Source organism: Camelus ferus, chromosome 10 (genome assembly GCF_009834535.1).
Source record: "Camelus ferus isolate YT-003-E chromosome 10, BCGSAC_Cfer_1.0, whole genome shotgun sequence".
Lineage (NCBI taxonomy): Eukaryota > Metazoa > Chordata > Mammalia > Artiodactyla > Camelidae > Camelus > Camelus ferus.
The window spans coordinates 62,461,387-62,473,080 of record NC_045705.1 but is presented as its reverse complement, the minus strand read 5'-3'; the positions used below and the strand labels follow the sequence as shown (position 1 = coordinate 62,473,080).

The 11,694-nt window shown below is 51.1% G+C and overlaps 1 protein-coding gene across 1 annotated transcript; it reads right to left on the bottom strand.

Annotated features, from left to right (window-relative positions):
• Positions 1-6,363: 6,363 nt before the first annotated feature.
• Positions 6,364-10,551, bottom strand: ZP1 (zona pellucida glycoprotein 1). Its single transcript, XM_032490518.1, is given in 10 exon segments — positions 6,364-6,566; positions 6,835-6,945; positions 7,025-7,129; positions 7,231-7,323; positions 8,936-8,992; positions 8,995-9,177; positions 9,268-9,335; positions 9,675-9,768; positions 10,255-10,374; positions 10,536-10,551. Coding segments are annotated over 10 exon segments (1,050 nt in total).
• Positions 10,552-11,694: the final 1,143 nt, after the last annotated feature.

The window sequence follows — 11,694 nt, the reverse complement described above, 5'->3', positions numbered from 1 at the left end:
AGGATGCTGTAAGGCTTCCGTGGGTTAGTGTGTGAGCAGTGCTTAGGACAGCGACGCGTGGAGTGAATGCTATTTATATTTTAACTGCTGCTGCTGCTGCTGCTGCTGCTGCTGCTGCTGCTACTACTACTACTACTTTTACTTCTACTGCCACACTGTTTACTTTCCCTGGAGTCTCCTTCTCAGAGACAGGCTAGCCCCTTCAGGAAGCCCCAGTGCCCATCCCCGCCCTGCCAGGTGAGCTCCCTCACTTGGCCCAGGGTTCATGCCTCCAGCATAGCTCTGATCAGGTTACCATGTTACCTTGGAGTTGTTTCTGCATTTCTCTTAACTAGGTTTTTGCAAAGTTTTTTTGTTTGTTTTGTTAATGGTGGTACTGGGGCTTGAACCCAGGACATCATGCATGCTAAGCATGTGCTCCACCACTGAGCCATTCCCCTCCTGCCATTAATTAGATTTTAATCTCCGCGAGAGCGGCACCATGGACTCATTGCTGTCAGTCCCCTTTCCACTTGTCTCACCGCTGCTGAGGAGCAGAGTCAACGCTGGGGCTCAGACCAAAGCCCAGGCTCTGTCTTTGCTCAGAACACAAAAACCAGGGAGATGACAGACTTCGTTATTTCAGCCAGAATGGAATGGAGAGCTGTCACCCCCACCACATCTCTCCAGCTTCAGCTCAGCTGTCTTGTGGGTGAACCTTTCACAAGTAGGTCTTGGTAAATTCTAAAGGGCTCACCTTTTCTGGGCCCATATCGTTAGGCTCATGGATTTTGGTAATTAATGTTTATTGCATCCTGCATGAACTTGAGCCCTTTGACTATCAATGCCTGGACCCATTCTTGCCTGAGGACCCAGCCCCCAGTCCCCATCCACATCCCTCCACTGTTGAAGGTTGCCGGCCCGTGGAGCACTAACCAGCGCGGCCACCTGTGGGCACTGTAGTTACACTAGTCTCCCGGGTGACACCGGCACCAAGACCAAGCTCAGCACCACAGGGGGCGCTGTTCTCCCCATTCCGCAGATTGGAAACAAACTGGGGCGGGGGGATGGTGCTGGCTTAAGACCACCCTGTAAATAGTAGGGCTGGGATTTTAAGGCATCTGGCTTGAGAGACAGCTGACTACCCCATCATCAGCTGAGACAGGAGGGGCCGCTGATGACACACCCGCAGTTTTCCCAGGAGTGGAATGCTGTGGTTAGGTGTGGGCTCTGGGGACAGAAGCCCAGGTTTGCACCCCAGCGCTGCAACTCTCTGCCTTATGTCTTTGTGTCTCAGTCTCTGCATCTGAAAAAATTAATGATGCCTACTGCATGGGGCTGTTGGGGAAGTGAGGTAATCCGAGCAGAGAGCACAGGGGAGGGAGGCATTCCATGGCTGGCTGCTGTTTGCCCTGCTTCTGTCTGCACTGGCATCCGGTGACACTGCCAGGGGTCCCGGGGACCCTTGACACTCGACATCTGTGTTAGAAAGGTCTGGCCTGACATGGCCTTCATTCAGAAATCTAACATGACTTCAGGCTCTGATGACACAAGGTGGAGCAGCATTAGACAGGGAGGTGGGAGCACACAGGTGATACGGCCGCGGGGCTGTCGAGTTCTGATAAAGGCGCCAACTCAGGATGGGGCATTGTTATTTTGAAAGTCAGGTAAGTCTGGGGAGAGGTGACATTGGCACGTTTTGGAGAAGTAAAAATTCACTAGGTAGACCCAGGGTAAGGAACAGAGGAGGAGTGGCTGTCCTAAGGAGAGGGTCTGGCAGCCCCACCGCCTTGCTGAGGTAAGGTAGGGGGAGGAGGTAGCAGGGTCAAGGAAAAGTCAGGAATGGGGCGCAGACTGAAAGGCCAGGGCAGGAATGTGGGAGAAATGTCCAGCGAACTGTGTTAAGGCAGGTGTGGAGGTGGCGGGTCTCCATCAGCAGCATGAAGTCTAAGATCTCACCTGCAGATTTTCAAAATTTGGAATAGATCTTGAGCCAACATTTTAAGTGGTTTTTATTGTGAAACATTCATTCCAAAGTGTCTAAAACATACCTCTTCGGTTTAAAGAATAATCAACACCCTGGCATCCACCACCTAGCTTAAGAAAGACAGCACCGGGGTCCTCTGTGTGTCTATGAATGCATCCCTCTGTCCCCCTGCAGAGGGAATTGCTACCGTGAAATAGGGGTTGATCACTCCTTTGCTTTTATAATTTTGCCATTTTTATATATTCATCTTCCTTTCCTTCGCGCCACTGTACTTCCTTTTCTTTTTTGCTTATTTTTGAACTTTGTATAAATGAAATCATTCAACTTGCTTTCTTTGACTTCATTTCTCAACGTTGTCCTTTTAAAAAAAATTCTTATTTTTTATTAAAGTGTAGTCGATTTACAGTGTTAGTTTCAGGTGTACAGCAAAGCAATTCAGTTACACATATACATACATATATATATATTTTTCAGATTCTTTTGTCATATGTGGACTTTGTTACGTTGAGGTATGTTTCCTCTATGCCCACTTTCTGGAGAGTTTTTTATCATAAATCAACATTGTCCTTGAGATTTACCTGTATCAGTGCATGTGGCTGTAGTTTCTTCATTATTTTGCTAACAAGGCAAATGGCCAAACAGCCTCCGGCAGGTTGCTGGAACAGCATTCACCGGGGATGGGGGTCCTGCAGCCTCGGGCAGTGCACACTCTTGGGGAGGGAACCCCTCCATCGGGCTGAGGTGCCTTTAAGCTGCATGATTGGGAAGCACAGCTGCTCCCTTGTCCTCAAGGGAAGGGACATAGTAACAGTACGATTTGGCAGAATAGAACTTTGCTTCCAGCCCTAATCTGGCAGCTCCGTGTTTGTGTTCAGGGTGGTGGTGGGGGGATTGCACAGCTCCTTCCCCTGGTAGGATCATGAATCTTGGGTCTGAAGCGTGCTGTGGTAGCTGTCTGACGTGGCTAGCTAGCAGCAGGGCTCACCGCATTGCATTCATGTTGGAGAAGCACCAGCCTCTCCTCTGATGTAATTAAGGGGCTGGGGTCCAAGCTTGGTAACTGATCAGCACCTTAGGCACTTGGTAGTGGCTAGACTCCCCCACCTTTGGTGGGCTCTGAGCTTGATCTGCAGCCCCCAGTACTCATCAGAGCAGAATGTCAAGACCTCCAGATTTCTGCAGAAATCCCCAGAATAGAAGCTGGTTTCACTTCCCAGAGTTTTTGCTTTTACTTTATTTTTGGCCTCTGCATATGCTGTTTTTGTTTGTTTTTTGTTTTTTTAGTATTAGCTCAGTCATGACAAACATATTTTTCAAACACATGCACACACACAAATAATGCGACATTTTCGTTGTTTACTTAAGAAGGTTGATCTGAGTATCTGATCTTCCTACTGCTGGAACAGAGTAGTACTTTTATATAAAACACGCTTACTGAAATGTCTGGGCACAGAGTCACATTTTACAGAGTTGAATTTTCCATAAGTGGAAGAAACAGGCTGTCAAGTATTCCCCTTTTTATGTAAGGCAAAGCACTGCGATCTCAGTGTAAGTATGAGGGAACCCGGGGAGAGATGGGGAGGGAGGGGATTCCCTGGAGTCCTACCTAGAGGCCACCGCAGCCACAGCCCCTGGTCCTCTCCCCAGAAAGCAGGAAGAGAGAAAACCTGATATCCCCCGAACAGCTCTGCTTCCTGCCGCAGGTCAGCAAACGTGGGTTCTTATCATCCCCATCAGGTCTGACTCAACTGTTCTCAAGGCTGAGGTGCCCTCTCATGCTAGGAGATGGTTTTAGTGGAGGGAAGATGTTTTAAGTTGGGCAAACTGGGACTAAGTTTTGATATCCAGGGAAGTCCAAGCTTAGATTGCCTCCTTCCAGGGAAAGCACAGGGAACTTAGCACTACAATGATCCTCATTGTTCGCTTATTTCTGTAAACAGAACCCTTTGACACTGAAGTGTTGACAGAAGTCTTTTTGTCAACTGCCAAAGTTACCTGTCAAAGTCACGTGCCTATGTGTACACATGACTGGGAAGAGAAACGCCTGCATTGACATAGGATTATCACAAAAAAGTAAATGGACACTTTTATGACTGTATAGGGTAGGGAAGGTCTTTGCCATGTTCAAAGATAAAGATATGAAGGGGAAGATACTCATTGTTACATGGTCCTTTCAAACAGCAAGACAGAAGAACTGCAGGAAGAAAAACCAGTGGCCAACTCCATGGGAAACGAAGGATGAGGATATCACCACCTCAAACTGTGAAAGCTTCACAGACAAGGAAACCAATTGGGAGAGGAGATGAAAGATAGGAAGAGGCAACTTACAAGACGTAAGCGGCTCTATAGCTGCTTGGTGTCTAAGCAAAGAGGTCCATGTGAAATCGGTGATGCTGTTTACCTCCTGATGCTCAGATAGGCAAAGATTCAGAGCGATACTGATCTGTGGGGCCAGGGCTGTGGGGCAGCAGGCACCTGCATGTTCTAGAACCCAAGAGTCAGAAGGGGCGTCGCTTTCAACCCCACAGCTGTAGCTAAGAATTTCTTCCAAGAAAATGATAGACACAGAATTACATGGTTCCATAATTGTATTCAGTGCTTGTTATCCTTAACCATAGAGTTGGTTTCCATCAAAAGGAGATCAGATCTATAGCTCAACCATAATATGGAGGAGAAGACAGCCCTTAAACTTGATAGGCAATGATGCAGGCTGTCTACCTTCAGTTGATATCTATAGAATCACGTTTGGTTTAAACAGAGTGTGGTCCCCATTCTCAGAACCAGCCTCCCGTGCTGTTCAAAATGCCCATGATGAGCTGGTGGGGTGAAGGCAGCGGGGGAAGGAAGAGCTGGCGCTGGGTGGAGCCGGATCCTCCAAGCAAGTCAGCCAGGTGCCTCCAACCAACCGCCATGCTAGGAACCCTCACTTCTTCCCCACGAACCCTGAAGAGCACGTCCCAGAGGCCCCTGCAGAAGCCAGGAAGTTGGACAGGTCAGGTCATCCAGTCACAGATGGGAAAACAGGCCCAGCGGAGGGGAGCTGCCTAACTTACTTCCACAGCAGGTGTCTGGGTCTTCCTGCCTGAGTGCTCTGCTCTGCTGGAGAAGCTGGAGGTAGCCGTTTCCCCCAGCCCCTCCTCATCTTGGGCTATAAACTTGTCCTCACATGGGGAAGAAAAACAAAAAACCAAAAACATTTGGTAAGTATTAGGTTTGGGGCAGGAGGAGGAGAAATTCTAGTGTTAACAGCACTCAGTAAATGCTGGCTGTTATGTACTATCTGAGGATTCTTCTCTATTAACATTTTATCCGACTCCTCGAAGGGGATCGGTATTATTCCCATTTTATAGATGAGGAAACAGAGGCCCAGAAGAGTTCAATAACTCAGTATCACACAGCGAGTAGGAGGCAGAGCCAGGGTTATAACTCAAGCAGCCTACCTTGTATTTGACCGGTATCCTGAAGAGGGAAAAGATGGAGTAGGCCAGAGCTGGGGAGCCCCTGCATGGCGTCAAGGTCACGGCCTGACTCACGCACTGGGGGTCCGTTTGTGCCAGCTCTCTAAACTCAGGCCCTACCAAAGGCCAGAGGGATCCAAACTCAAGTTTCACTTCCCCATCAGATTCTTCTCCCTGTCCTCCTGAGGCTGAACCCTACCTATCCCATAGGGTTGGGTTAGGTACCCAGCCCTCCCCTTTCCAGTCTAGAAGCTTCTACATGGCAGCAAAGACCTCTCCAGACTGACAAATCAGAGACAAAGGCCCATGTCATACACAGGCAGACGGTCAGCCGCACAATACCAAGCGCTGGTACTGACCTGTCTGGCAGCCATGCCCGCTGTGGCATCAGGCAGCTTCAGGACAAATAGGCTGCATTCAGCCTGTGCCAACCATCTCTGTGTGGACCAGTCCTGGGGCCAAGGGAGGGGGAAGGGGAGGCTGGTGATGGGACAAGCAGTCAGCATCCTTTGTGGGAGGCTAAGAGGCTCAGAGGAGGCCTGAGAGGAGCTCCTTCAAGTCGAGTTTAGTTCTTTTGGCCCCGGGGACTCTAGGCTCCCTCATCGTGGTGGCGGCCGAGCAGCATGCTTTGAGGATGCTCAGTCAGGACTCCTGTGTCTGCGGGACCCCAGCCCTCACTGGCCATCAGCCAGGCTCCCGACTCCCAGCTACTGCTGCCCTTTAATTCTGCCCTGATTTGCCCTCCCTCTGCCTTTGCTTGTCCTGTTTTCTCTGGCTGAAGTGCTGCCTTTCCTTGCAGAGAGGCAAAGTTGCCCAAATTCAGTCCTGGGAGACATTGGACTCTAGCCACCATTTGTGATAGAGGCCACAATTCTGAAAGGCAGGGCTGATTCTAAGTCAGAGCAAGTTTCTAAGCCCAGAATGATTCTGTTCCAGTCATCACAAGGAGCTTTTGCACACCTGCTTTCTGCAGGCTTGAAACAAGGGTCTGTTGAGTCTGTTCATGCTCTGTTGCCTTCCTGGAGCGTCTGCACTTGGTCTGGCCCAGGGCCACGAGATGCTGACCTCTGGGACCAGGGCAACAGCCAACAGCAAAAGAAATACCCAGAGGAGAGGCCTTGGGTTGGCGTTCCTGGTGGAGCCTGCCAGAGAGAAGAGGTTTGAGGGATTTCAGGGCTGGATGAGGGCCCCTTTAACTCTCTCCTCCACCCCAGCCCTTGGTAATCACACCGAGCAGAGCTGGGGCTGCCCTTCTGCAGATAAGTTGGACCGTGTCTAGCTCTGCTTAGTTCCCCAATGAATGCAGTTACACAATCTCTCGCCCTCACTACAACCAGAGCTTCCGTTTTGTCAGCACACCCTGGAGGATGGGGGTCCCGGGCTGGAGGGGCCTGCCCACAGGCCTGGCACCTGCCGGCCCTGGCATAGGCTCCTGCCTGTAGGAATCCTCAAAGCCCACTGGCTATGGAGAAATCTGGGGCCTGGCAGTGTCACTGTGCTGATTTGAGGATCATTGCCGTCCTGCTCCCCATGTGGCCCAGAAGCCAGGAACAGGCCTGTAGATGTGAAAGGACAAAGAACACCCCTTACCAGTCCCCCAGAGCAGTCCCAGAGCTACGTGGAGTCGAGCGGGTCTCTAGCCCCGCAGGGGAGCAGGCAGAGGTGCCGCCAAGGAAGTAAACCTGGTGGGATGGCACGGGGCTGGCTCGGAGCCATGGGCAGGAAGCTCTCAGCAGGGACATGGGGGCCAGGTGCACGCTGCTGCCGGCCAGGTGGGCAGGGAGGGCTCTGGGCACGCTGACTCACCCCGGTCTGAGGAGGTACAGTGCCAGGTGTCTCCTCTCAGTTTGGAATCCATGCCTTCCTCCTTCCAGACGCCCATGTCTACAATAGAGGACCCTGCGGGCAGGAACCACTGCACTTGATAGAGCCCCAGCCCCGGCCGGCTCCACCAACCCCACCTCTGACTGCAGAGTCCCCCGGGGAGGCCAGCTTGCTTCCTTCACTGCCTGCCCAACGGGTGGGGAGACGGAATTCCCAGGACCTGGTGTTGAGCAGGCAGGAGAGCAGATGTCTGGCTCCCTCTCATCCTGGCCCTTGATGACCAGTGACTGGGGTGGGGAGGGAGTTACCACTGGAGTTACCACCAAGGGAGTCACCTTCCAGAAACGACGCCCTGGGCAGCTCCCAAAAGGAGTAGAAGCAGGAGGAATGGACCTGAGCCAGCACCCAGTAGGTCCAGCCAGAGGATGGCCCCTCATCCAGCAGGTTAGGGTCTGTTGGCTCAGGAAGAGGCATACAACCGAGCTGAGAATTAAGCCACCTCCCAGGTGCTAACCATTAACCAGTGACATCGGTCTACACTGATGTAATGCTATGGCGCTACTGAAATATATAAAGGTCCAGATGGACCTAGAGATTCTCATACTAAAAAGCCAGACAAAGACAAATGCCATATGATATCACCTATATGTGGAATCTAAAAAAAGACACAAATGAGCCTTAGTTACAAAACAGAAACAGGCTCACAGACATAGAAAACAAACTTATGGTTACCTGGGGGAGAGAGGGGGAAGGGATAAATTGGGAGTTTGGGATTAGCGGATACTAACTACTATGTATAAAATAGATAAACAGCAAGGTTCTCCTGTGTAGCACAGGGAACGATATTCAATAGCTTGTAATATCTTATAGTGAAAAAGAATATGAAAAAGAGTATAAATGTATATAACTGAATCACACTATGTTGTACACCAGAAACTAGCACAACATTGTAAATTAACTATACTTCAATTAAAAACAAAAGGGTTGCAATGGAAAAAAAAATTTTAAATATATAAAGCTTTGTATATATTAATATGAAAGATATATATTGTTCAGTGGAATACAAGTTAAAGAGTAGTATGTAACTTACGGTGCCATTTGTAGATTATGTAGAAAAACTTAAATATACCCAAAGTTTATCCATATTTACCTTCAAGTTACCTGTCAAGTTATAAAAATTCAAAGCAGAATTATGTTAAATGCATTGTGTCTAGAGTCAGAAGCGAAGTCACTCGAGAACACCGTGCCTGGCTCAGAGTCAGGGTGGATTGCATTCACCATCCTGGCATTTTCCTCCCTCCATCAGGAGCTCTTTACAGGTCGCCTGTGGGCTGACCTGAGGCCAGGACCTGGGCTCACCGCCCTCCACCACCCTCAGTGCGATCAAGCCCCGTCTGCAGACCTTTGTCCATATTAGCTCACAGGAGGCTGGAGGGAGTCGCTGACCAGCTTATCCCCACTTCACAGATGGGGAGCAGGAGGAGGAACATGTGCTTCTGACTGGTCCCCTGAGGGCCCTCTGGGAGCCAGAGTCCAGGACGGCAAAGGTGGCAATGGCACCGCCCTCCCAAGGCCACTATTTTGGCCCTGAACTGTCATCAAAAGGACACCTGGGAAAGAGAGAGGTCAAAGAGGGGAGGCAGGCATAGGGACCCCCCGGGGCAGCTCCAGCACCACCACCGCTCACCTGCCAGGAAGGGCCCCTGAGGCTGCTGGAAGGGGTTGGTGCTGGGAATGCCCCACACTGGTGCAGCACCACAACCAGACTTGGGTCTGTCCTCTCCGGGAGTCAGACCTCTGTGGCATCAGACTCTTGGAGCAGCTTCATGCTAGGGTAGTCCCCTTCCCTGGATCAGGTGCTGAGAGCCTCATCTGCAGGGAGAAGGGCTCGAACCTCAGTGGGCTGTGTGTCTGGGAAGTGGGGGCAGGAAGCGAAAGCACAGGGACACCAGACCCTTGTCTCTTGTCCATCTGCAGCCGAAGCTGCAGGGTGCTGGACTGCGTCACAGAGGCTGAATTGGGGAGGGAAGATGGGTGCCTGGAGGAGCAGGAAGTCAGTGGCATTGAAGATACAGTGGGCATGAAGCCTCAAGTCCAAGTTAGAGAGGATGGGAGGAGAAGACACAGAATCAGGGCATCCTGATTACTTAATAAACCAGGTACCAGCTATGTGGGTGCAACAAATGGGGCATGGTCCAGCAGGGTGGATGGATGCCACCTGCCATTGCCTGAGTGATGTGCACTGTGGCCCCATCCTCTGCCCACCTTGCCTTTTCTTCCTGGGACACCTCCCAGCAGGTAGTCCTGGGCACCAGCCCATGGCCCCTACTCTACCAGGACTGTGGTGTCCCAGCAGGTGAGAAGGACGTGGAAACCATAGAGGACCCCGTCTCCTGGGTCAGGAGCTGCAGGGAGGGTATGAAGGCCAGTGGACGTTGGCCAGTGTATTCCCTCCTGCCAGGGCCATTTCTTGGGACACTGCCAGGGTGAAGTGACTGTTTCTGAAGCACTGGACAGTTGCTGGAATGAAGGGAGATCAAAGAGGCAGATCAGGGCCTTGGGGTTCAGTGTCCGTCATAGACACGGAGTGGGGAGGGGCTGGGTGACAGTCAGCATGTGAGGGGAATGGCTTCTCTCACTGGCTGCTCAAGCAGCGTTAACTCCAGCAAAGCCTTCACAGACCAGACTTTCTCACGCACAGAACAGATGGGTGAATTACACTGTAAAAGTTGAGTCACTGTTTAATTTATCATCCACACTGGGATGTTCTTGATCTAAAAAGAGGGAGTACATATGAATGTAGATTAATAGTTCCCAAGGACAACTCTCATCAGGCAAGCTGGGATGGGTAACCGCCCTGTCTAAAGGTCTCCTCTGTGTTCCATCCTAGGGGCCAGGTTCTCCCAGGAACGGGGTGTGGAGCAGTTTCTTCAGTGGGGAGGGAGGGGTTGGAGGTGGGGTTTCAGCATTCAGGGCTGGGACCTTGCTCTGTGTGGAAAGTTGCACCTGTGTTGCCATAGTAACAGGGACCCTCCCTGCCCCGTTGGGCTCTGCAGGGCCTCCTGTCCCTGCTGAGCTGAGGGGGAGTGGGGTGGGCAGCAGGCCGGGTTGGTTTGCTCTCCAGTCCTCAGGTAGGGCTTCCGGGGCCGGCAGAACAAGACCACGATAACACTGCCCCTGCCCAAAGAGCTTGCAGGTGATGGGGCCGGCAGGTGAATAAACAGACTGGAGGCACCTCCTAGGGTTCTCCTGGGAATTAAGGCAATGAATGCGCCCATGGCCACTACCAGCGACCACCAACATGAGTGGACAACTACGTAGCGTGGCCTCCTGACTGGGATCCTGGAACAGAAAACGTCTCTTCAATGAAAGCTAAGGAAATGGACTTAAGGAGCTGCTAAGTTATTGGTGGTAATAATTTACCATTAAATCACTGGTGGTGGTTAACTTTGCAACTAGTGCTTAGACAGGGAAGCTTGGTGGGTTAAGGGCCCTGGGAGCAGGGCAGGTGGAGGCTCTGAACCCAGAAGTGGGGGAGTGTTTCTGGAGGGATGGGTGCCTGAGCAGAAGCAAAGGAGCCTGTGAGCACAGGAGCACTGTGGGGGTATTGTGTTGAGGCAGAGGGAATTTGGGGAAGGAGGGCGGGGCACAGAGAGGTGGGGTAGCAGTGGCCATACGCTGGCTGGATTGCTGGAGAGGGAAGAGCTGGGCGGGGAGGTGGAGGCCGTGTAATGGGAAGGGGTGGGGGAAAGGGCTGGGGAGGTGAATTTCTCCTGAGGGATGATGGGAGGTTTTAAACTTCTTATTAGGAAATGTTTTCAGAACTTCCTGAAAAGAAGGCCCATGTCTCCCTTCCCCAGATTTTTCAAATGTCAACTGTTAACTTCTTTCCACACTTGTTTTAGTGCTCTGTTTCTCTCTGTATGTACATACACGCACGCACGTGCATACACAGACACACACGTACACACATGCATACATGCACGCACGTGTACACACAAGCACACATGTGTACATGCACACACACGCACACGTGCATGCAGTGCAAACACATGTGTACCTACATGCACGCACATGTACACACAGACACACGTGTGTACACACGTGCGCACACAGACACACGCACACAGACACACATGCATGCGCACACAATGTACACTCGTGGGCTCACACATGTACACAATGCAGTGCAGACACACGTGTACATACACTCACGTGCACACACAGATGCGCGCACACACACGTGCACACACACATGCATACATACATGCATGCACGCACTTCCTTGCATGTTATGAGAGAGCTGGTCACAGATGTGCCTGCCTACCCTTTAACCCCTAAACATTCCTGTGTGTATTTCCTAAAAAACAAGTAACCGCAATAAAATCAGATCAAAATCAGGAAATCCACACTGATGTGACACAACTGTCTCATCTACAAACCTTG